We start from the raw sequence: 26,720 nt of genomic DNA, 5'->3' as shown, positions 1-26,720 counted from the left end.
GGCTTGAAATACGTGCAGATGTTTTTTTTACCTTAATAATGTGTGCAAAATACTCGCCGTTGAGGAGGTTGTCGGTTTTGAGGAAGATTTCTCTGAGTTCACTGGCTCCAACTGGGTTGTACTTGGAATTGAATTTATCAAAACGGTGGAATGTTTGCCTCCCCTGTTGGAATTTCAACACACACACACACACACACACACACACACACACACACACACACACACACACACACACACACACACACACACAATCGAAAAATCGAAGTTTTGTCTAAATATAATAAATAGAAACAAGTAATGTTTTAAGCACCATTTTAGCATAGTTAATTAGGTTGTGAGTAAGAAACATTTTTGGCAAAAAAAACATTATTTTTGACCTGGAGTATCATTGTGTGAATGCTGAAAAGTTTTACACCACCTTTTCAACTATTTATTATTCATATTCCGGCCTAATTTTGGTCTGGCTTCTTCTCCTACAGTACATTTCTTAACCGTTTTATATCGATAATAGATCAAAATGTTCATCTTATTCAGGAAAGGTGTGCTATCCATCAACATTTTCCCCAAAATGCAAATTTTTCTTGCAAACGCACATTTTCTGTGACTTTTTCCCTATTTAAAATGAATGGACATTTTTTCTTCAAGGGACTTCTACTTACCTTTTCCCAAAAGAAGAAATTTGCTAATTGAATTTGCCTCTCTGAACAAATTTTGAAGAATAAAAATAAGAAGCTGAATGTAATGTTTTTAAATCAGAAACCTTACGAGGCAGCTCAAGGTCCTTCTGTTACTAAGGACAGGACAGCTTAATCCATCCATCCATCCTATCTCAGCTGCATTCGGGCGGAAGGTGGGGCACACTCTGTGTAAGTCGCCACCTCATCACAGGGCCAACACAGATACACAACATTCACACTCACATTCATACACTAGGACCAATTTAGTGTTGCCAATCAACCTATCCCCAGGTGCATGTCTTTGGAGGTGGGAGGAAGCCGGAGTACCCGGAGGGAACCCACACAGTCACAGGGAGAACATGCAAACTCCATACAGAAAGATCCCGAGCCCAGGATCGAACCCAGGACCATCGTATTGTGAGGCGCACACACTAACCCCTGTTCACCGTGCTGTCAGTGTGTATATTAATCCATAAAGCAGTGGTATCGTTTCCTTACAGCATGTACATCCAGGGAGTCCACAGTAAGGTCGTAGGGGTCCATGTTGAGACTGTGGAACACCTGTTGAAGAGTGATCTTCTGACCAGCCTTTTCCATAACCACACGGTCTGAATCTGTGTTGCATGTTTTCTGTATGAAGGTCAACAGGTGCTTCTGAGACATGCATGCAGCTGCATGGATGTGTGTATCCACCTGGGTGGGAAGCAAAATGTCAGTGCACTGGTTGGGAAATGAAAGCAACGGGATGGCGAATGCATTGCCAGAAGCTTACCAACCTTTCTGACGTTGTAGAAATCTCTGTGAGGTACACCTTTTAGTTCTTTGAGCTCAGCCATCTCATTGAGCATCTCATGAAGGTGGAACTTAGAACTCAAGAAATTCAGTCGTCTGTGGCAATACGTTTTTCTACAAATAAGATTTGTTTTTTTTTCAGTTAAAACATAAGTCATGTGTGAGCCGGAACCTATCCTATCTGACTTCAGACGACAGGCGAGGTACACCCTGGACTGGTAACAAGTCCATCACAGGACACATAATGTGTAGACAAACAAGTTCTGAAGTGGTCCGCAAAGTCCTCGCAAAGAGCGTCTGAGGTTGTTTTAAAAGCTTTATTAAAATGTGTACTTGTTAAAATAGAAAAAGTGGAGAAGAGGAATGGGGGTTGCTTTTACATCTGTGATGAGTTGTGAGTAATGTTGAATTCTGGCCTGTTTGACTGTGTTATTGTAAGTCTTCATTTGTTGACATAAAATCAAATACTGTATTGTTAATTTGGATTTCTGCCATCTCTTCTCCGCACTCCTGCAATTTATTTTTAACTGACGTAATTAGGGACCGCAATGTCCCTTTGGGACAGAGGACCCTATTGTATTTGTAAGGTTTTATTATTATTCCGCCGCCTCTTTGAGCTTTAATTTGACCCCCTTAACATGCTTCAAAACTCACCATATTTTACACACACATCAGGACTGGCAAAAATTGCCATCTAATAAAAAAAACCAAACCCCAAAACTCAAAATTGCGCTCTAGTGCCCCCTAGGAAGAAAACACAGACACAACTGCTCCTAGGTAGAAAACTCAGACAAAACTGCCTGTAACTTCCAGTAGAAATGTTGTAGAGACATGAAACAAAAACCTCTATGTAGGTCTCGCTTAGACCTACATTTCATACACAGACAACCCCCAGAGAAAATCAACAGGAAGTTTGCAATCCCCCCTTCAAAACAAAAGTTTTGTAAAAACCGGTCACATTTTTTCAAACATTATCTCCTCTGAGCGCGTTTTTCGTGTCGGCTTCAAACTAGCAAAGGAGAGAGATTGAACCCTTCTGATTAAAAGTTAACCAAAGAGTTTCAATTACTGCTCCGGTTTAGATTTTATGTGCCGTCAAAGTCAGTCCCGTCCAACGCTGCTTCCAGCTTTAATTGTTCCTTGTTTCTCCACGTAGGTGTAGGTTTTGTTTTGATTGTTTTTGTTAAAAGTGGAGCTACTGAGTCCTAAGTTGATTTCCGTTCACTGTTAAAACGATCAACGATGATGTCGCATCATTCAGGTAAAATTTCAGCAGGAGCGTGCTGTAAAATCTCAATAAAATTTGCAGCCACTTCGAAAGTTAGCTAGCATTTCCTCACTGTTTTCACAGGGGGCCCCTGCTGGTGATATTAAAAAACGCACAATAGTGGTCAGACCAGCCAGGTCAACAACAGATGACACGCCAATGGACAGGCCATGGCTTATGACCAAGTCCAGGGTGTGTCCCGCGTTGTGAGTCGGCTGTGTGACATACTGCTTAAAATCAAAACAATTTAAAACGTTTACAAACTCTCTGGATAAAAAATCTGAGGAGTCATCCTTCCATCCATTTTCTACCGCTTGTCCCTTTCGGGGTCGTGGGGGTGCTGGAGCCTATCTCAGCAGCATTCAGGCAGTAGGCGGTGTACACCCTGGACAAGTCGCCACTTCATCGCAGGGCCAACACAGATAGACAGACAACATTCACACTCACATTCACACACTCGGGACAATTTATAAACAGTAAACACAGAATGGGGGGACTGCTAAAAACAAAGGCATGCTGTTCAAATTATGTGTAATTGTTGTTAAAAGACGCTCCATTTGAGGTCAGTGATTTATTTAAAAATTATGCAGCACCCCCTCCTCTTCTGCCCCCTCCAGTAGAAAACAAAAAGTTAAAATTTGGTGGGGAAGTCTCGGTATAGAACAACAGGTGCGTCAGTGCCAAGCCATGTTTCAGTTAAAAGAAGAAAGTCTAACTTTTTGTCTAAAATCATATCATTCATTAAAAGTTCTGTTTAAAAGGGAGCGAATGTTTAAAAGTGCCATGTTGATGGTGACAGGTGGAGAAGTGGATTGTTGTTTTGGAAGATTTTTGAGAGAGTGAAAGATGCCAGAATGTGTATCAAGGTGTTTGGTGTACTCACGTGTTGTAATGATGGCAGGGATGTGTGAAGTGTTGTTGTGAATGACAGGTCCAAGTCCAGTGACGTGTGTATGGTGGTCGGAGGTGGACCTGAGTGTGTGCGATCTAGGACCTTGGGGACATCAATCAATGACAGACATTTGAACTGGTGCAGGTGTGGGGGGATTGGCATACAGCACGCCAAATGCCAGGTTGGCAGACAACGTGCAGGATCCAGCTCTTGTTTGATGGATTCCATCTGGCCCATAGAGATGGCGTCTTTACCAAAACACATCAAAGTTGTCGCAGATGAGAGCCAGGTGTTGAGGCTAAACAGCCTGCTAAACAGCCTGCTGAAGCTTCCTATCCCTCTGCCGTAGGTGGGGGTGGGACCGGAGATGAAAGTGTTGACCTGCAACTGTGGGACAGTGTTGAGGAGGTGGATGAAGTCTTGCTTAAGGAGTTCGGACTGCTGCCGACGGATGTCGTTTGTCCCTGCGTGGATGATCATTGTCATCGTCGGTGGGATTTTAGGATGTCCGATATTTTCAGTGGCACCGGAAAACGACAGGGTGAACCTGAATCATGCGGACGTGCCGCACGATGGAATCACCAATAATGAGGGTTGTGGGAATGTCCGTTTGATTATCAGGAGGGTAAGCTGGCTCAGGTACCCCACCTCCCGCAGCAGTGGTCCATCATCAGGTGAGGGGACCAGGTGGAATGCCAACGCATCGCCTCCTGGAAGGAGAAGAAAGTGCGCGGCGGCGATCGACGGCCATCTGGTGGACATACGTCTGCTGAAGCGCAGAAACCCGTTAGTGGAGGGAAGGCTGCAGTGTCTGTGGCACGGGGGATAGGTGTAGCTTCCTGGGGCAGGTCACGGGCGGCCTGCTTCTCGCTCACGGACAGAGGCGTGTACTTGTTGTAGAGTGACAAGCTCAGGAGAGGAGGAGTCGCAAGGTGAATCCCGCTCCGCGAACGACCACCTCTGTCCAGGGAGCCCCTTGCTTGGAGTGGAACACGGAGGTCGCTGGCAGGAAGAGGACGGGTCCCAGAGGACTGTGTCTCCATTTGCAGAGGAGGGCTCACCGGTCTTTCATGTTTCCAGCCAGCAGGCCATCGCCGGGAGACGAGACTTGAGTGTGGCAAAGAGTGAGTCCTTCCTCTGCATCTCGTCTGACATGCGTTGTGTGTCTTCCTGCAGGTCAGCGATCTTTTTCAGTAGTTGCTCTTTTGATCTTGCGTCGTCGTGCATGACTTGCAAGTGAGACATCTTTTTAACTAGCATTTCGTGTGAGATGGCGTCGTCTTTATCCATCGTTGCCGCTAACAGATTCACGAGTCCGATTGTGAAAAAGTAATCTTCCAGTTATGAGTTAAAAAGTTAACCTGTGCGTTAAGAGGGTAAACACTCTCATAAAAATGGATTAAAAACATTGAAAAAAAGTGGATAAAAATGAGCGCGCATGGGAAAAGTGTCCATAATGTCATGTAGGTCTCACTTCCGCCCAGAGACAGACAGGTATTATGACTTATACACTCCAGCATACGCATTTATTAATTGAACAGTTATATAGGTCTCCATTTGAATAACGGGGGATTGTGAGAAGAGATTTGTTGATGTGTTAGGGCTCACGTGTGATGTGTTTTCAGTACGTGTTGCTCTTTTGTGTTGTATGCTTTTCTATGTGAGTAGATGTTTTATAAATCGTCCTTTTGTTGTTTTTGGTGGTTGCGTCTTTTGTTTTCTCCCATGTGTATCAAAAGGTGTCAAATTAAGGACTACAGATGGAAATTAGCTGTTAGCAAAATCTGGTGCACACATTGATTCCGTGTGAATAATGTATTGTACACACTACAATATAAAGTAATACAAAAAAGAAAATTCTGGGCCCTCATACACAAGACTGTTGAATGGCCCCCCAAATTAATATAAAATGCCCAGAATATGATTTTAAGTAATTATATTGCCTGCCATTAAGCACTTAAATAAGAGTATTCACATAAAAATTTGTTTAAAGTAGATATTAGCCGATACACATAGTATTATCATCAGTGTGAAATACAAATCACAATACATCAATAATATTATAACATTATTTTTGGTGCATTTTCTCGGGGTTAAAGGGGAACATTATCACAATTTCAGAAGGGTTAAAACCATTAAAAATCAGTTCCCAGTGGCTTATTTTATTTTTCGAAGTTTTTTTCAAAATTTTACCCATCACGCAATATCCCTAAAAAAAGCTTCAAACTGCCTGATTTTAACCATCGTTGTATACACTCGTCCATTTTCCTGTGACGTCACACAGTGATGCCAATACAAACAAACATGGCAGATAGAACAGCAAGGTATAGCGACATTAGCTCGGATTCAGACTCGGATTTCAGCGGCTTAAGCGATTCAACAGATTACGCATGTATTGAAACGGATGGTTGTAGTGTGGAGGCAGCAGAGGTGGGACCAAGTCATTGCTTTGCAAGTCACAAGTAAGTCTCAAGTCTTTACCCTCAAGTCTCGAGTCAAGTCCCGAGTCAAGACAGGGCAAGTCCGAGTCAAGTCCAAAGTCAAGACTGGAAAGTCTCAAGTCAAGTCCCAAGTCCTGCATTTTGAGTTTCGAGTCCTTTCAAGTCATTTAACCACAGACTAATATATTTACACAGATTGTGTATGCTTTTAAAACGCTGTATTTATTTATTAAAACAAGTGCATTTGAAATTGCAGGGAAAAAGATAGTGCTGACATTGCACTTCAAAATAGCACTATTAACCAGTCATTTTAAACATGTAACTCATTCCTTTATAGAATAAACACATTTGAAAAAAAAAACAAGTGCAACTGTACTTATTTGCACAAAAGTGTTAACATTGTATTTCCATGGCATATTGTATTGTAACTAGTTCCACAGCAGTTTCTATCCTGTTCTTACCTTATCTCATTGATCTCATCTCATACTGTATGTGTGTTTATGTGTGCGTACACATAAAAAACATAACAAATATATGAACATAACAATGAACAGAGTTGTACTTTTTAGATGTCAGGACCCTATGCAATATGTACACATATTCTTAATATAGTATACATTTTAACTGACCTTTATTTGACTATGTTTGTCTTTTTGTAGGTGGCTAAAATACGCGGTGCTGCTGACTGCCGTCTAACGTTACGTTACTGTGTGTGATACATTGACTAACGTAATGTTACTGTGTGTGATACATTGACTAACGTTACGTTACTGTGTGTGATACATTGACTAACGTAACGTTATGTATAGGTACCTCATGAAACCCTGCTTAAAAAAAAATCACTTGACAAAAAGTATGAATAAGGTAGCAAACTGCAGTGGACGCAACAGATTGCCGTGTTTGCAATGACATTATAACCATAGACATCTTATAAGTAGACGCAGCATTGGTTGCTGTGACGTGAGCAATTTGGCCGCCATCTTGAAGTGGTGATGAGGAGCCGGCGAGCAGCCGAAACTGACAGATGACAGGTAGAAAACAAAGATGGTGGTGTTCACCGTTTTCCTGCTCAAATGAGCGGACTGTTGAAAATAGGAATCGGGGGATTACTTTTCACAAGTGAGATTTAACATTAACGTACTATTGGTTGTATTTTATGAAAATAATATTACCACAGAGTTGAGAAGGATCAAAGATCTTCAATATTTGTATGTGAAAATCACAAAGAAATCTTCTGGGGGAGGATGACGCCCCTACAGGGGTTTGGTTTACAAACTTTCAGCCCCACCTAAAACAAAATTCACCAGCCGCCACTGATTATGATGCATTCTCATTTTAGGCAAAGTATAAGACAATACTTTCTTAACAGTATAATTGTAACCAGGAATCAGTCTTCAAGTAACAATATTCAAATACTAACATTGTTGGGTTGAACAGAATTTGGTTTTATTCTGAATCCAGTGAAACAGATTGGTGGTTTTAGCTGATATGAAGACTTTCAGGTGTTTATATATGTTTAAGTATTTGGCAGACGCTTTTATCCAAAGCGACTTACATAAAATAATACATATAAAACAATCACTGCAAACATTATCATTTAAGGGAAGAATGTAATAGAAATATCAATACAAAATGTCAAGACAGAATAAACTCTCTGCTGCTGAAGCAACAGAGATACAGTCCATAGGTCCCTAAGATATATAGATATCTAATGTATTCATACATTGTTTATGTAGGATACACACATATGTATATATAACCTAATCATATTGTTTCTTCAATTTAAAAATAGATTACCGTTTTTTTCCCCCTTCTCTGGGATTATATTCCCAGTTTTGATCTCGGACGTCTGGTCATTTATAGTGTATAAGAATATTATATTACTGTTAAGCAAACTATGAATAATAAAACACGCCAAAACATGTGTCTGTTATCATGGCTACACGTATGACAAAAAAGGGGGTGAAAATCAGTCGTATTCAGTGAGGTAAAATGAATTAAATGCGCTGACAGTTCATTGCTCCTGCCAAATTAATTGCACTGAGTGGAGCGGATCACCACTCCAAGATGGCGGCCACGCGCCTCGTCTGCGCCAGTAGGCAGTAGCGCTCGATGCTGCGTCTACCTATAAGATGTCTATGGTTATAACGTTAGCAGTGAGTTTGCAGCCTCACTGATTTAACTACACAGCAAATAAAAGTCACGTTACTTAGCCAATAAACGTTATCTTACATTCAAAACTTACCCTTCTTTGTGCAACTTCAAATGTCGAACGAAGTTGGAAGTTGTTGCGTCTCCGTCTGTAATATTCGAACTGCGTGATTTGCATACCGCAATTCGTTTTTTGTTGACCAAGTCGTAGTTTTTATACCCGAACGAAACCAACTTTAACATAATTGTTTATTACTGGCACGTTGTTGGACAACTCTTCCTCATTGGTTGTCCTGCAATTTGATTGGATGAATGCTGTGTGATGAAAACAACGTATATCTAATTTGATTGGTTGTTGTACTGACAGCACACCAGCTGACAGGAATAACACGCTGATAGACAGACGAAGAAAATGAAAAATACGAACGCGCTACCAAATAACTTTTTAAGCTTTGGATTTTGGGGAAAGTGGCAAGTCATGTCAAGTCATGTCAAGTCAAAAGGCTCAAGTCCAAGTGAAGTCACAAGTCATTGATGTTAAAGTCTAAGTCGAGTTGCAAGTCTCTTCACATTTTGTCAAGTCGAGTCTAAAGTCATCAAATTCATGACTCGAGTCTGACTCGAGTCCAAGTCATGTGACTCGAGTCCACACCTCTGGGAGGCAGGTAGCGAAAACGAAATTGAAGAAGAAACTGAAGCTATTGAGCCATATCGGTTTGAACCGTATGCAAGCGAAAACGACGAAAACGACACGACAGCCAGCGACACGGGAGAAAGCGAGGACGAATTCGGCGATCGCCTTCTAACCAACGATTGTTATGTGTTTGTTTGGCATTAAAGGAAACTAACAACTATGAACTAGGTTTACAGCATATGAAATACATTTGGCAACAACATGCACTTTGAGAGTGCAGACAGCCCATTTCAGGCGCGCTAAGAACATATATTTTTCCACGATTTCAGCACTCAGGTTAACCATACCTAAATAGACACAAAATACTGCATTACACAAGACTACCCAAATGTACTCGAATGATTGAAAAAAATAAATGTTTTTAAGCTAAATTATTGGTAAACACAGTTTATGTATAATCATTTACGTAAAACCGCGAGTAATGAATAAAGTTTTCATCAATTAATATATTCTGGAGACATACCCTCATCCGCTCTCTTTTCCTGAAAGCTGATCTGTCCAGTTTTGGAGTTGATGTCAGCATCTGCTTTGAGTGTCGCAGGATATCCACACATTCTTGCCATCTCTGTCGTAGCATAGCTTTCGTTGGTAAAGTGTGCGGAACAAACGACTGACCATTTCGTCGGCTTTCCCCACAGCCTCGTATTTTTGAACAAATTTTGTCCAATTTCTTGCCACTTTCGCATCTTTGGGCCACTGGTGCAACTTGAATCTGTCCCTGTTCGTGTTGTTACACCCTCCGACAACACACCGACGAAAGTGAGAAAATGGCGGATTGCTTCCCGATGTGACGTCACATTGTGACGTCATCGCTCCGAGAGCGAATAATAGAAAGGCGTTTAATTCGCCAAAATTCACCCATTTAGAGTTCGGAAATCGGTTAAAAAAATATATGGTCTTTTTTCTGCAACATCAAGGTATATATTGACGCTTACATAGGTCTGGTGATAATGTTCCCCTTTAAGCCTCTCCAGTCTTTAAAATCTTGTGACGTCTTTGTTTCTAACTTTAATCGTGGGTTATGTGAAATGAGATTAAAATATACGTACACATGACTTTCACCTATGCTGCCACAAATAGATGTATTATATTTTTGCTTTTCTTCTATCAACTGGACAGTTTGGTTTGTCTTAGAAAACATTTCACCTCTCATTCAAGTAAGCCTCATCAGTTCGTGCTCAAAGACTTTGATTGGTGTCTTGTCTTGCAGCTTGTGCCAAAACCTCAACTATTTATACTTCAACACCAAGACAGGGTGGCTGGGCAAGGATGGTTTCGCCCTATTGAGATGCAAAAGTGGAATTTCCCTTTGTTAGCAGTGAGGAATTGTGTGGCAAAACGGTCGCTGTCGAACGACAGGTACCAGCCCAAGATCAGTCGGAATCACCCATGTTAGCATTCCATTCAATTGTAGAAAATGGCAAAAAAGGATAATCTGTGACCAAAACGTTTCTAACTCCTGTTATGCGACGTCACCTCCCTGCTCGCCTGAATTTCAACCATGGATGCAGTAGAGACTGTGAGGCAAAGTTTTCTACATCACCTGTATCTTCAATAGTAGCAAACCTTTACATGGAGGACATGGAAAAGAGAGCTTTAAGTCAAGTCATTGGTACAGATGTGGATGACACATGGGTTACAATCAGGCGCCAAGAAGTGCAAGCCTTCACTGAGCGCATGAACTCCGTTGACAAAAACAAAAAATTCACACGTGAGGATGTCAAAGACAGTAAGTTGCCTTTTTTGGACTGTGATGTCCATATTGGAAAGGACAGGGGCCATGTCGGGATTCACAAAAAAAAAAAAAAAAAAAACATTATCAACAACTCCTTTTTGACTCACACCACCCATTGGAGCACAACGTGGGCAGTAACAAAACCCTACAACACAGAGCTAATAACGTTCCCATCTGCCCACAGGCCAACAAGAAAGAGCATAAGCATTTGGGGTAGCTCTCAAAACCTGTGGTCACCCCAGCTGGTCGTTTGTAAAAAGTGCATCCATTTCTTGAAGGAACAAGAACAGAGTGAATGTGGAGGAAAAAGATGACAGATGCAAAAGTATTGTCATTCCATATGTATAAAGGTTATCTGAGAACCTCAAACCAACAAACCAACACAACATCCCAGTACACATCAAAGTAGGCAACAACCTGAGACAGAGACTAGTGATTTCTAAAGATCGGACATACCAAACTCACAAAAACAATCCGGTGTAAGCTATCCAGTGTAATGACGAATGCACTGATATACAGGACTGTCTCAGAAAATTTGAATATTGTGATAAAGTCCTTTATTTTCTATAATGCAATTAAAAACAAAAATGTCATACATTCTGGATTCATTACACATCAACTGAAATATTGCAAGCCTTTTATTATTTTAATATTGTTGATTATGGCATAAAGTTTAAGAAAACTCAAAAATCGTATCTCAAAAAATTAGAATATTTCCTCAGACCAAGTAAAAAAAAAAGATTTATAACAGCAAAACAAAATCAAACATTTGAAAATGTCAATTAATGCACTCAGTACTTGGTTGGGAATCCTTTTGCACGGATTACTGCATCAATGCGGCGTGGCATGGAGGCAATCAGCCTGTGGCATTGCTGAGGTGTTATGGATGCCCAGGATGCTTCAATAGCGGCCTTTAGCTCATTTGCATTATTGGGTCTGGTGTCTTTCAGCTTCTTCTTCACAATACCCCACAAATTCTCTATGGGGTTCAGTTCAGGGGAGTTGGCAGGCCAATCGAGGACAGTAATGCCATGGTCAGTACACCAGTTACTGGTGGTTTTGGCACTGTGGGCAGGTTCCAGATCATGCTGGAAAATGAAATCATCATCTCCATAGAGCTTTTCAACAGATGGAAGCATGTAGTGCTCTAAAATCTCTTGGTACGGCTTGCAGAGACTTGCAATATTTCAATTGATGTGTAATGAATCGAGAATGTGTGACATTTTTGTTTTTTTAATTGCATTACAGAAAATAAAGGACTTTATCACAATATTCTAATTTTCTGAGACAGTCCTGTATATATTGTGAAAACAAAACAACCACTAAGCCGACGTATGGCACAACATAGATCGGCAAACATTTCAGGTCAAGACTCAGCTGTCTCCCTGCACCTCAGGGAGAAACAGCACTCCTTGGAGGACAGAACTGTAAAGATTTTGGACAGGGAGGACAGATTGTTCGACAGGGAAGCCGTTTATGTCAAGACCATCCCTAAACAGAGGAGGTGGTCTGCAACACCACTTATCACCCACATACAACACTGTCCTTTCAACCATTCCTAAAAGACTCTGCAAAAGCCTCAAAGCAATAACAGTTTTGTGCCATTTTTTACAACTGAATGGAATGCTAACGTGGTTGATTCCAACTGATTTGGGGCTGGTGGTGGTTATTCCACAGCGTTCGTTTTCCCAACCAGTACCTCAATTCCAACAAGGGGAAAATTCACTTTCACGACTGTCGTTGCCATTGACAGAGGGGTTGCTCTTTTGCACATCAACAGTTGTATCATAACAGATGTTTTTTTCACTGCAGTAGGGCGGAACCATCCTTGCCCAGGCACACCCTCCTTGTTTTGGAGTATAAATAGTTAGGGTTTTAGCAGTCTAAGTCAATGAGCATGAAATGATGAAGCCTACTTGGATGAGAGGCAAAACGTCTTCTGAGACAAACCAAACAGTCCAGTTGTGAGTCTAATCCAGTGTTTGAATCCCCAGAAAATACAATGATCTGGATGAATGAGAACATCGATAGACATGTTTTCTTCTATCGCTTCATCATTGTTCCAAAATGTTGGTGCTGTGTGTGAATGTTAAAAAGTGAACTTTGATGACGTTAGCTAAGTTTGTTGCTATTTAGGTGGAACAAACCATTTTTGTATTTCAGATAGGGGGTGTTCTTTGTCTTTCTTAATTTGATTCAAGCTAACTAGTTTAATTTTCACGTATTTATTAACGACATTTATGACGTTATTTTTATAACTTACATATTCAAATGACAGACAAAAACATGAACATTGTTTCGATATGTGCGTTATGGTGTTTAAATTACTGATTCCTAATGGCATCATGATTTGGTGGTGTTGACAAGACTTACCCTCCTGCTTTTCTACTGCTTATTGTCATATGATTGCTATCTGCATCAATCATTCTACGATCATGCATCACTATGGCTGTTTAGTGTAGTTTTAAAGTTACAAGTATACATGTACTAGTGAATGAGAATCGTTTTTCCCCTCTTGTCTACAAATACAGCTTTGTTCTCAGGTTGTTTAGAAAACTTACGTGGGTCCATCTGCAATCATTGCCAGCACGTGGCTGAGATCTATTGCAAACGTCTCTAGGTCTGGATAAGGAAGATCAAGTGGACGATTTGCTCTGAGAGCATCAGCGCTGTCGTACACATGTATTATTCCATCCTTCATCTGCAGTTCATAGGTCAGGTTCTCTGGGATGTTTTCCATACTGTAAGGATCCTCACCTTGTGTTGGACACGGGCACATATCTGGAGAGCCATAACATGGTTAATACTTGGAGCAAAAGACACCGTCAGGCACGTTAGACTGTTTTTGACCTGGTTGAACTTCATCCTCTTCACACCAACTCAAATTTTCTGCCCGGCGAAGGAACTGGGCTGTGGTTCTGCAGAATCTATGATATGCTAACCTAGAATATTTCTCACGGATGAGCAATGCCTTGAGTAGACTTTTGGCCGCCAGCTCATAGTCTTCCACTGTGATCTGAATGAAGTGTAAAAGCAACACATTAGTTAGGAAGCACAATCACCAGTATTATCATGATAAATTAACCCCTCCTCCTGTTACTGCACTCACTCCTGCACAGTAATCACCACTGATTGTGACCCTTTGGTAGTCAGGGCAGTATTCTTGTAACGATGAGCACAGTGAGCTGCAGCTGGGTGACTGAAATGGGGAAAGAGCCCCTGGCCAATTCCAATCTGAATTGATTGGGACCTGCAAGGACATGGACTTGGAGCGAATAATCTTTAGGCTTTTCCTCCTGCAAAATAAGCACACTTGGTTAACTTGAATTCTTGTAAACATCCTAGTTTGAGTCTCAAGACATTCAACCGATTGCAACTAGACTGTTCAGTTTGTCTTGGAAGACGTTATTTCTCTAATCCAAGGCAGCTTTATCAGTTCATGCCTATAGGCTTAGATTGGTCAGATCTAGTCTTAGACTCAGATGGGCGGGATCTACACCAGACCCTTACAAACCAACCTAGATCTGACCCATCCAAGCCTATGAGCATGAACTGATAAAGCCTACTTGGATGAAAAGCAAAACGTTTATCAAGACAAACCACACATTCCAGTTGCAATCGATTGAATGCCCTGAGAATACAATGACCTGGATGAATGAGAACATTTGTAGACATCCTGACTGGATGTAAGGAGTCTCTAAAGTCATCATCCACATTTCAGAATTCTACAGAATTCTGATCCAAAGAGTGGGTCAGGCCAGGGCACGACTTGATCATGTGCACACTCATGTGTTTACCAAGGCATAAGATGACTGTCATGCGATCGATCCTTGATAGTTCTTAATGATAACTGACACATTTCATAATACAAATAAATAGAAAGACTCAAAGTAATCCAAAATCTAAACCTACGGCACAAATGCTCATCGATGAGTGCAACTACATTTGTGTACGATATAAAGATAAGTCACTCAATTCATGCGATTGCTCCTCTCACAAGAAATTGATGACTTCCACAACAATAATAGATAATCACAATGACTCAAATTGACTGGAGATAATCCACAAAGTCTGGGAAATTGCAAAAAGTTGATTGCTCTATGAGTGTAGGCCAGCAAGGGCCATGAGGTGTGGAGGAATTGTTCCAAAGCCCAGCAAGGTACGAATGGGGTAGTATGAGTAACATGGATGTTCACCAGATGTCTGTTTAAGGAGGGCTAACTGTGGGACCCATCTGGGATTTTACTTGGCTTGCTGTGTCTTTCTTTGAATTTGAGAAAAGTCAAACTATCTACACTCGAAGTTAAATAAAGTAAGCTCATTAAAAGAAGTAGAACTCAAGCTTCACCAAGCACATTGTCACTTGTCAAAGTTAAAGGAGCCATATGTAAGAATGGCATGTGAAGTGATCATCAAATGGCCCTGATATGTCAAAAGGCAATAATAAATAATTTTCTTTTCGAATACCTCTGTAACTGATAACAGTAGTTCAGCCGGGATATGCTCATTTCAAAATTAGATCTACAGCCCCGAAATCTTGTTATTGTTTTTCGATGTCTCGCCCTCCACCATTTTAACCAGTTAAAAAGGTTTGTGAGTGTGTTACGTCCAGGTTGTCAGTTACGCACCGCCATCTTCACCTAGCTACTACCACTGGTAAAGTTACTAAACATGTCAGACCTTAATAAATCTAAAACACTTTGTTACGATTCTCAACTTATTCATGACAAAGCCAAGAACTAAACGAGGATTTGTATCGGGGATGCCTTTGAAAGATGGAGATGATTGAAGGCAGATAAGATTTTTTTCAACTGACGGCAAACTTGCTCATTTCCTCCTTGGTAGGTAAGTAAGGCATTTATGTTTTCTTATTACTTGTAATAAATGGAAATGGACATTAGCACGGCTGTCATGGCAATGTGAAACATATGGAGACAGCCAAATCACATGATAAAATAATTCCTCATTCGTGTTTGCATATTGTGGACTACATGTACCAAGTTATATGGCAATCTAAAACGTTTGAAACAGTAGCCTACAGGCATACCTTGGTAAAATGTCTCCTCTTTAGTTTTGGGCGTGCATTAGGCTGCTAAGCATGCGCTACTTATTTTCACCAATATAACCATTGCTAGCGTTGGTTGTAGTTCCTTTTAGCCTTGTTTTCTGATAGTACTGACAATAACTATGATTGTCACAACTCTGTATAACACAGTTTGAGAGGAACCCAAGGATGCAGACAGAAGGTGAGTCGAACATTTCTTTTACTAGAAATGCGTACTCGCAAAAGGTGCTCCTCACAGGAGAGAACAAAAGGCAACGATGCAAAAAGGTGAACACAAAATGTGCACCGTGGAGAAAACAAAAACTAGTTTATATAAAAATAAAATAAACTTGGGTCGGAGTTGCAAGACGTGCTACCGCCGACGTAGACACCAAGCTGGATGGCACCGGGAGTGGCCAGGATCATAAGCAGCAAAAACACGAAGCATGGAAGTCATCAGATGTGGAAAGCCGAGCAGTGGAATCACCGAGTGCCATCCAGCTGCCAAGGTGCTGCTTAAATAGCACCCGGGTAAATTGGGAGCAGCTGTGCACGTCTCACAACTCCGCCCACAATGGGAACACAGGAACTCTAAGGGGAAGGAGAAATGATGTGAACAAACAAGGTCAACTGCACCAACAAAGGAAAACTGAATACAAACCACAAGGTGGCAGCAGGTGGTGACAATGATTGCCATTTGTTGTGATATTGTACGCAGGCATGATGTACTTCTTTCTGAAAATACCCACATTTTTGTGTAAAATGTATTGGTTAGAGATTTGTTATTGACTAAACACTTGTTTATTCAGGTATTATGGTCCCAGCACCTCAACCCCTAGTAAGAGGCAGTGGACGTTTGAAGTTCCTTGGAGTAGCCCAGTCCATCCAGCTGGATTTGGCTGCGTATCTGGCAACCTCAGTCAGGGAGAGGGGAAGGGGACTACAGGATTCTGACCAAGATTGCAGTACCATTTCTGGCCATAATTTTACATATGGCTCCTTTAAGGTAAGAAGTGTTTTCGGTTTTACAATGAGTAATGGTAAACTCTTTTTTAATTTGTGAGATGGTTCAGCTTGTCATATAGAGAAGTGTTAAAATGACTTTACCTTTTGTCTTTCAATGCTTCATTGTTTTTACAATTGGTAATGGTTGACTTATTTTTACACAGAAATGACAATTGTTGTACACCTTCATAATCAAAGGGGACCTAAGATGATTCAAATCTACATTTAACACACTTTCTTGTGGTCTAAATAATATGTATTAGATATGCTTTGGTGTAAATTTTGCTCCACAATCACATTTATGATCTACTAAGTCAGTCTGCAAGCGTGTGGAAGAATACATATATATATATATATACCGTATATATATATAGATAGATAGATAGATAGATAGATACTGTATATATATCTTGAAGATGATCCTCAGCTTTTTTTTTTAGCAGACACGGTCGGAAATTAATTGATTCTACCTTCTCTTTTCTTTCCTCAAACTAAGTAATAATGTTGCAATGGCGCTGTCTTTTTCATCGAAGTTTACCGGATAATCAAACTTCGCATTGGCTCATCATGTTGACATAACAGTCCCATGTAAAATGTTGTGGATGAATAAACGTTTGTATTAAGTAATAATTTTGTTGACATCTGAGCAGGCGGGAGGGCATGAAATGAGAAGAAATGATCTGGGAGGCTGCAGGCAGAAGTCTCGACTCAGCAGAGGCTAGTCAACAACATATAAGAGGAAGCTGCCCATCATGACATCACACTGTGCCTACTGTTAAAATAAGGCTGCAAACACAGCGTTCAGAGGCATACAAAACTGCCTGGAAGTTCACGCCCAAATGCTTGAACCACAGGATTTCACGCTTTGGATTTCCAGATTCCAACATTGTAACAATATTTATATAAGTCTGAAAATAATAAAATCCCAAGTGCCCTTTAAGGATCAGAGCAATATTATTTATATGCTTTCATTTGAACAGAGGTTTAACATATTGTTATACTTGTATACTTGATTGTATGGATTGTGGGTGTCAAAATGTTACGCAAAACATTGCTGCTACAGTTATAAAAGTGTTCTGATTGATAATTATCTATGGGAAAATAGTTAATCAAAGTCCCACATTGAGTCCAACCTTGGAGTTTTTGAGTTTGTAAACCATGCCTACCTCTTGCTGCTCTCCTCAGACTGCTGCTCTGCCAGCTCCTTAAGCAGTTCATGCTCTTTGGCTTGTTGGAGGCCGATGGGGCAGTCCTCAGGAACCGTGAACAAGGACAAAGCCTCCTTATTGTCTTCTTCTTTTAGAGCTGATGCATACACCTTCTCTGCCAGGAGTTGGGTCTCCTCCTCAGACTCACTCAGAGTTACCTTGGGGAATTGGCGAGGCATGTCTGCAAGTTGGCGGAGGCCAGGGTAAAGTCAGTGATGGCAGCAGGATTAAATAGTGAGTGAACTCGCTCCCCTGGTTAGGACAGTCTGCTCTAACAAGGTTGTACTATTTTGTCAACAAACAGACAATGACATGGGACATTTCCTGCAAGCATGCAATGTAAGACATACTGTAGCTGCTGCACAACATCCCCACCTGGAGAGCCAAGGGTGAATGCGACAGAATTGTAGTATTAACGGTTGTTGATGGTTATTACTATAGTTGTATGTTTGTAATTTGTTGATTGCAATTGCTTTCAGCCATAGATGAAAATGTTGAATATGTTCCATCCATCCATTTTCTACCCCTTGTCCCTGTTGAGGTCGCAGGGGGTGCTGGAGCCTATCTCAGCTGCATTCAGGCAGAAGGCGGGGTACACCTTGGACAAGTCGCCACCTCAACACAGGGCCGTTGAATATGTTTATTTTTATATAGTTCAAATAAATATACTGTATATGATAAATACATTTTTATTTTAACATGCTTTAACATTTTTTTTTAAAATTGCACCAATTTCAATTTAACATTGAAAACTATTTTTTTGCACCACATCATGTTTATAATCCAGTCAAATATCATCAGGTCAGGTTGTACTTCAAGTCCAGATCAAATCAGAATCAGGATTAAACTTAACTTGCTTTTCGCCACTTAGTTATTCCACATCAAAACATGACCAAATTACATGCTGGAATTTGTGTTTACCATTAACAGTAGTACTCATGCAGCCCCAGACCATGATGCTTACCAATGTTTGCCAGCTGTGTAGATGACTGTGCATAGTCACAGTAAAGCTATACTGCTATTCAAAATGTACACTGACTACTAGTATGTCCACATTTTATTAGTATTTTCCCTTGAGAAGATATATTGTAATAAATTGCAACTGATTTATATCTTGGCACATTTATATATATGTGTAAGGCATTTGATACTGTCAATTGTAAAAGTATTCTAACAAAATAGAATAAATAAGGCATTGAAAATGTGATTGTGTTTTGTAATGGCTACATAGCTATCTTCATGAGATGCATAGTCAAAAACCTAATTGAGCTAAATTAGTTTCTGGTGTTCCTCAGGGTTCCAATTTGGGATCTCTTGCATTTCTATTCTATTTCAATGATTTAGTAAAGGTTTGGAAGATTATACTGCTTCTTAGATATGACACTTGTCTTTTAATATCACCTTCTACTTTTGATTACATGACAAGAGAAGAAAACGAAGAACGGTCTAATTATTCGGAATAGTTTAAAGTTAATAAATTGTCACTTAATATTAAAAAAAACAAATTTATGATTTTTAGTACAAAAACAAACACAAAATAAAGAAGACATTAAATTGATGGCAACAAAATTAGCTTGGTGCCTCAAACCAAATTGTAGGAGTTATTGATGATGAACATTTTACTTGGAAACTGAACATACTGAACTTGTCTGTAGCAATATGATGAATTTTGAGTAAAGTTTATTTTGTATTTATATTCTTGTATGTTGAAATTGTATTATAGTTTAATATGTTCACATATAATGTATTGCAATAGTATTTAGTGTGTTGCTTGTCAATCATACCTTTACAAAATCTTAATTATTGGGAATAATGATTTTTTTTTCCAATAGACTGTCTTTATCTGCTCCTCTTTTTAAAAAAGACAACATTTTGACTATATATTGTATGTAAAAAAAAAAAAAAGTATACATATGTACATTTATCTAATGATTTAGCAATAGTTTTCCTTTTTTTTTTTTTTTTTACATATTCTTCTAATGTACATACATACTGAACAAGAGACTGGTTACTTTTACATAACATTATGTAAACATCTATAGAAAGCAGGCACCCTCCCTTTTAGAATTAAGTATCACCAGCTCTTCAATTCACAACTGCATTTTATTTTTCTTAAAACAATTTGTGTCTATGATGGAATTACGATGAGTATGTTTGTTGTATGTGGTATGTGTTGCATTTAACTTGTCTATTCTTGTTGCTGTGATAATTGTGATGGGGAGGTGGCTATACAAGAGTCTGCCTAATCTTTCCCGCACATCTGTATTGATTTACATTGCTTTTTTTTTTCCGCGTGCATGTGTGTGCGTGTGTGTGTAAATGCGTGTACAAACAAATAAACACACATACACAATGGTTGCTGAAATGTGTCTGTACACCAGGGCTACTCAATTCCCGCCTGACAATGACAGTTCAGTTCAAAACTTGGGAGACAAACAGTTTTGCAGCAAATTCCTAAACATTCTAGACTGCTTTTGTATAGATAAACTTGTACCACTGTAAACAGATTGGCAGATCCTAGCATTGATATTTTAACCTTGCTAGCAAACATAGAACACCGGGGTCCAAACTTGTGATTTACATAACTGAGGCTCTCCGAGGCACCGCTTTAAGTCCTCTCCTTTAGGTCAGTTAAAAAAATGTTTTATGTAGCTAAGGTGTTGCTGTAACTCATTTACTTTAGATAAAGCCTGACTATTAGTGTTCCTCAAGGTTCTATTTCAGGTTCTCTCTTTTTCATCATGTGGGCTATTCAACTGGTGACTCGTGAGTTCTCTTCCAGAAACTTGTGAGAGACTCATATTTTTGCAGAAAATCCTTAAAAACAGCAAAACGCTCCTGTAACCGACAAAATGAATGTAGTATAGCCCAAGGTAAAATGTGTACCGTAGAGGACACTGGTTTTCCGGAATGTACAAAATGAGTCGTTATATCTTTCTGTAAATGTGGCCCCCAAAACAATTTGGTTGAATATCCCTGCTGTACACCTCTCACAATGCTGCAGATGCATACAACTACTCTTTATCCGTCAACTCATTGTGTTTTGATGATATCCCTTACATTAGTAATAATAGATACAGTAGAAGACATTTTAAGTCGTAAATCAACAACAGAGACAAGGGGCTGATGGGTGCTACTTAACCCGGTGTTCCGCTCTCTGAGAGTGCTTCCAGGAAGCTTGTCATTCTGCATACACAACACTATCCAGACAACAGGTGTGTGCATTTCCTCTGCTCCGCTGTGTACCATTATGGTGAAAAGTGATAGTACTGCAATGATTCATGAATAATGAAGGAGATCTTATTTACTTTCTCTGTGTCTTTCTCCTCCCAGATTGTGATAATAATCATCTTGCTCGTTTGACTATACTGCATACAAACTCAACTCTTCACATGACACAATCAGACTATTCTTTGAAAAAGTTATAACAAATAATGCAGTAATTTAAGAAAAATAATCCCCTGTAGTTCATAGAGATTAAAACATGTTTTTCCATAGTAAAGCTGTGCTTCCACCTTCAATGTTGATCTTAGCTATTTTTATGATTCTGATGTCCTCGCTTCAACATTGTCTTCATGTATGAGGGTCAGACCCGCTCCATCAAGCTGGTGGCAGACTACTCTTTTGTTTTTCTGACTGCCCACTGCTCTATTTTAAGGAGTGAGTGGCATTAGGCAATTAATCCTTAAGGTATGTCTGTTAAGATTTAAACGGCTTTTTGGGATTGCTTATTAAATATTTATACTAAATAAAGGTTAGCTTAGAATGTAGTTCAGTGTTGTTTATATATTGATGATGCGTATTGAATATTCATGCATAATAGGTCAGTATATAAGATGTTATGCTTACAATTGCACGTGGAATAAATCCCTGTTGAACCTGTTGAGATGTTGCAGACAGGGCCGGCCCGTGGCATAGGCCGTATAGGCAAATGCTAAGGGCGCCGTCCATCAGGGGGCGCCACGCCAGTGCCACAAATGTTGGAGAAAAAAAAAAAAAAAGTTGGTACTATTATTTCTAAATACAAAAAATAATCCCACGTTAATTAAAATGCAAAGTAAAGCCTATATAATAGAAATATTATTTGTTACAACATTATCCTACCCCCCCCCCCCCCCCCCCCCCTGGTTGCAGATGTTGGAAACTTAGACTAACCTTCAAGACAGACTGTGATGTCCTGTTGTTAAACAATTAAACAAGCAACAGAGGTGAAAAAGGGGTAAAGCAAGGCCAGGGCTTTTTGGAGATCAGCAATAGACTGATTGTCATGGCAACCATGTTGGTAGAGAAAACTTTGCTTAAGAGAAACAGCAATAAACCAATATAGAGGCAGATGAGGTAAACAGATACTGACATACTAACAGACTGGACAGCAGACCCGCCTGCAAAAAAACCTTTTGGGGTGGGGCAATCATTTATTTTAGGGGGGACCCTGCCAAAAATGGAATCCCGCCGTGGGAGCCCACACGCTTGTTAATGCTGCACTGCTGGGGCTTTGTCTGTCCACAACTGATTACTCCATGTAAAACAAAAACTTCATATGTGTGGTTATCATAAAAATATGTGTTTGAAATTATTTAAGCTTTTATCGTGGCCGAAAAATTAAAGCGTTGAACGTTTTAATTGCAATAATGACATTGTAAAGGACTGTTGTTGATCCGATGTTGATGTGCTCAAACCTCTTTCTTATTTAAAAGCTACATACAATATAAACTGCTCTTTGCAAATAATACATATTAAGAAAGTGTTTGGATATATTCATTAAATCAATGTATTCTTAGTTGCCAAAAAGTGCTAAATAGTACCAATATGATCCGGTTTAAGAAACTGTTCAAAGTGTTAACAAAGAACAAGGAAAAAAAATAATCCTAATAAACATCTTGAACCTTCTTGAAAAATGTGATAATCATATTCCTCTCATGTGAATCACAACTTACTTAACTATTTACTTATGAGGGTTAGGGTTATTTATATGTGTTTGTATTACAAATTGAGGATAGAAAGTAAACAAACAAATGTTCTAGAAATTTCTATGAAATGAAAAAAGGGTAGGGTTAAATAAACTCTGCTTCTCTCTATTCCTTTTCGGACATGTTGTAGTAAGAAATTAGAAATTTGCAGTATACCATATTGTAAATACATGCATGTTGTAAATAAACTCAAACCATAACCATAACTAACTAACAAACAAAAATTTTAACTCCAGAGAGTACATAATTTCTTGGCAGAGGTTATAAGTGTAGCATTGCTGGGAGTGACGCTGGTGCCTTTTTTTTAAAATTGTTTTTCAAATTACATGACTGTTGCTATGTTAAGTTCCATCCATCCATTTTCTACCGCTTGTCTAAGCTGCATTCGGGCGGAAGGCGGGGCACTTTCTTTATAATTATGTGATGATCCTGTCACAGTATCTGTCTGTGTCTACAGAATGTGTTTGTCTCTGTGTGTGTCTTTGTGAGAGTGGGCGTGTTTTGGGCGTGGGCTTGGCTCTTACCTCTCAGCCTGGCACGGCTGATCCCAGTTTCCTAATCAACTCACCTGCCTGCCATCAACTCATCACCTGCAGCCTATATATGTTTGGACTTCACTCGGCGCGATCGCCAGATCGTTACACTACCTACAGTGTGTGGCTGCCTCAGCCTGCTAGCCTCAGCCTGCTCTCCTGGACCACAAAAGCCAAGATCTACAAGCTCCCTCCTTTCCCTCTTGGTTTTTCAATAAAAACCCTTGGACTTATATTCTGTCTGTCATTTCTGCATTTGGGTCCACCAGTTATACCATTCGTGACAGAACGATCTGGTCCTCAATGGACCAAGCAGATTTTGACCGCGTGAAGGACTGTTACATTCCCAGATGGCTCTGAGTCTGATCGTAGGAGAACGCAACATAAAGGTGTATAAACTAAATGAGGTGTAAATTAAAGACACCGAAGCCAAGAATTGAAAACAAAACTGTGTTATTGAAAGGTAAACATGGGGGGGGGGGGGGGGTTACAACAAGACACAACACTAGCCTAGCTTGGGAATCTTGGAGCTATCAAAGGAATGAACAAAACATACCGAAAGACACCTCTGAAAAAGAAAGGTAAGTTTACTAACTAAAGTTATTTAATTAGCATAAACCAAAAACCTACCTACCTACTCTAGCCAAAGAGGGGGTTCAAAACCTACAAGGGTTGGCACAAGTTAAGCAAAGAGCTTAACAAAAACAAAGTCAAAGGCAAAGTAGAGTCTATCAAGGCTACACACAGCATGGCAGAAAAATAATCCACCTCAGCCAGTGGTGAGCAGGTGGTTCTAAGCAGGATAGGAGGATGAATGGTGGACCGGGATTGGCAGGCTGATTAACAGGTGAAATGAGGAGCAGCTGGGAACAGTGAATGAGTGTGACCTGTAGAAACAATAGAAGAAGAAACACAAAACAAACAAACCACCTATATGTGGAATGTAACAAGGAGGCCCTTGCCTATCAAGGACAGCGCTTTGGAAAGCATGACCAACTGCTGCAGAAACGTATTGACCAGATGTCACACATTTTCACCCAGCTTACCACTCTCATTAATCAACAAGCTCAACCACCACCTGAACCACCTGCACGAACTACACCACCTGTCGTCCCTGCTGCGGAGCCTCACATTCCCCCGCCTGATAAGTACTTTGGCAATCCTTGCACCTGTCGTGAATTCTTAACTCAGATCCAGCTAGCTTTTGATGCTCAGCCCTCTCGCTTTGGCCACGAGGCAGCAAAGATCGCTTATGTAGCCAACCTGCTACAGGGGCCTCCTTTGAGTTATTTCAATGCCCTTCGTGAGCAAGGATCCCCTGCAGTCCAGTCCTTTGCTGCACTATCTGCAGAACTGAATCGAGTCTACGACCACCCCATACGAGGGCAGCAAGCAGGTTAGCAGATGTTGCAACTCCGTCAAAGGAGACGCTCAGTAAGAGAATTTGCCTGTGAATTCTGGTCCCTAGCTGTGAAGTCTGGTTTGAATGACTAGGCCCTTCTCAGTGCTTTTCAGAATGGGTTTAGTCGGGTCATTGGAAGGGAAATTGCTCTGAGGAATGAGCAGCTCTCCCTAGATGAAGCAATTACAGCAGCTATTAACATCTCCGACCAGATGGCCCAGTGGCAAGCTGACCCCGTTTCTTCCAGGTCATTGGAACCCCCTCAGCTATACATCCAGGCCAGCCGAGCCCAACTTGCCAATATTCACAGCTTCAACCTCCAGTTCTCCTGATGAGGAGCCCATTCAGGTGGGCCGGGCTCACCTTACACCTGAAGAGCGCCTCCGCAGGAGGAGGGCAGGGGTGTGCATCTATTGTGGTCAACCTGGCAATTTCCTTGCCACCTGTTCTTTGCGGCCAAAAGAGCAGGCTCACCAGTAACAGTAGAGGTTCTGGTGAGCCAAGATGTCTCCTCCCCCAAGCTCCTATGCCAAATGCAGTTCTCTGCTACTCTTCGTTGGCAATCCAAGTCCTTGCCTCTCCTCGCTCCAGTGCAATCGGGGGCGGATGAGAACTTCTTGGACGCCGACGTTGCTTCCCAGGTGGGCATTATCATCGAGCCACTTTCCTCATCCCTGCAAGCCGATTCTCTGACTGGTCGACTCCTTGCCCGTTTCACTCACCGATCTGAACCTGTTCCTCGGGTTCATCATTGAGAGTGGCCCGGTGAAGGCAGACCCCGAAAAGGTGCGAGCTGTGGTGGACTGGCCTCAACCAACCTCTGTTAAACGTCTCCAGGGCTTCCTTGGCTTTGCAAACTTTTACCGCCGGTTCATCCGGAACTCCAGTCAAGTGGTTGCACCCCTCACGAGACTCACATCTCCATCTGTCCCGTTCACTTGGACTGCAGAGGCTGATGCGGCTTTCAAGGAGCTTAAGAGACGTTTTACCACAGCCCCTGTTCTGATTCAACCTGACCCCTCAAGCAAGTTGATCGTGGAAGTTAATCCCTCAGAGTATGGAGTGGGGGCTGTCCTATCCCAGCGTGCTGCCAAGGACCAGAAGCTCCATCCTTGCACCTTATTCTCTTTATCGGCTAGAACCTGCTGAGCGCAATTATGATGTGGGTAATAGGGAGCTGTTGGCTGTTAAACTCGCTCTGGAAGAATGGAGGCATTGTCTTGAAGGAGCAGAACACCCCTTCATCATCTGGACAGACCATAAAAACCTGACCTACTTTAAGTCTGCCAAGAGCCTCAATTCCCGTCAGGCCCGGTGGGCTTTGTTTTTTGGTCGATTCCGCTTCACACTGACCTACCGTCCAGGATTCGCAACGTCAAACCGGATGCCCTGTCATGTCAGTTCACTTTAGAGGGTCCCAACAGTCTTGAGTCTATCGTTCCGGTGTCTTGTGTGGTGGCCGCAGTGACTTGGGAGATTGAGTCGGTGGTCTGAAGGGCTGAGCAAGACCAACCTGACCCGGGTAATGGTCGATGACCACCCAGCTTACACTGTCCGGCGGCTGCTGGATGTGCGCCGTAGGGGTAGAGGTCTGTCTGCAGTACCTGGTGGACTGGGAGGGGTATGGACCTGAGGAGCGTAGCTTCATCCTGGACCCTTCCCTTATCTCGGCCTTTCACCGCAGTCACCAGGGCAAGCCTGGTAGATCACCTGGAGGCGTTCCTTGAGGGGGCTGGGGGGCACTGTCACAGTCTCTGTCCATGTATGTGTTTGTGTGTGTCTTTGTGAGAGTGGGAGTGTTTTGGGCATAGGCTTGGCTCCAGCTCTCAGCCTGGCATGGCTGATCCCAGTTCCCTAATCAACTCACTTGCCTGCCATCCACTCATTGCCTGCAGCCTATATACGTTTG

At 41.1% G+C, this 26,720-nt stretch overlaps 1 protein-coding gene across 1 annotated transcript in view; it reads right to left on the bottom strand.

Annotated features, from left to right (window-relative positions):
- Window positions 1-18,114, bottom strand: part of ampd3a (adenosine monophosphate deaminase 3a) — a 31,296-nt gene extending 13,182 nt beyond the window's left edge. The window contains exons 1-7 of the mRNA XM_061963993.1: window positions 17,865-18,114; window positions 13,759-13,945; window positions 13,500-13,665; window positions 13,211-13,430; window positions 1,454-1,583; window positions 1,176-1,370; window positions 32-163 (exon numbers count right to left, since the gene is read on the bottom strand). Of these exons, the coding sequence (XP_061819977.1) occupies window positions 32-163; window positions 1,176-1,370; window positions 1,454-1,583; window positions 13,211-13,430; window positions 13,500-13,665; window positions 13,759-13,945; window positions 17,865-18,085 (1,251 nt within the window). The 5' untranslated portion in view covers window positions 18,086-18,114. The remainder of the gene's footprint in view (window positions 1-31; window positions 164-1,175; window positions 1,371-1,453; window positions 1,584-13,210; window positions 13,431-13,499; window positions 13,666-13,758; window positions 13,946-17,864) is intronic.
- Between the last annotated feature and the right edge of the window lie 8,606 nt (window positions 18,115-26,720).

Source organism: Nerophis lumbriciformis, linkage group LG06, assembly GCF_033978685.3.
Source record: "Nerophis lumbriciformis linkage group LG06, RoL_Nlum_v2.1, whole genome shotgun sequence".
In the NCBI taxonomy this organism is placed as follows: Eukaryota; Metazoa; Chordata; class Actinopteri; order Syngnathiformes; family Syngnathidae; genus Nerophis; species Nerophis lumbriciformis.
This window is presented reverse-complemented; position numbering and strand designations above follow the sequence as displayed.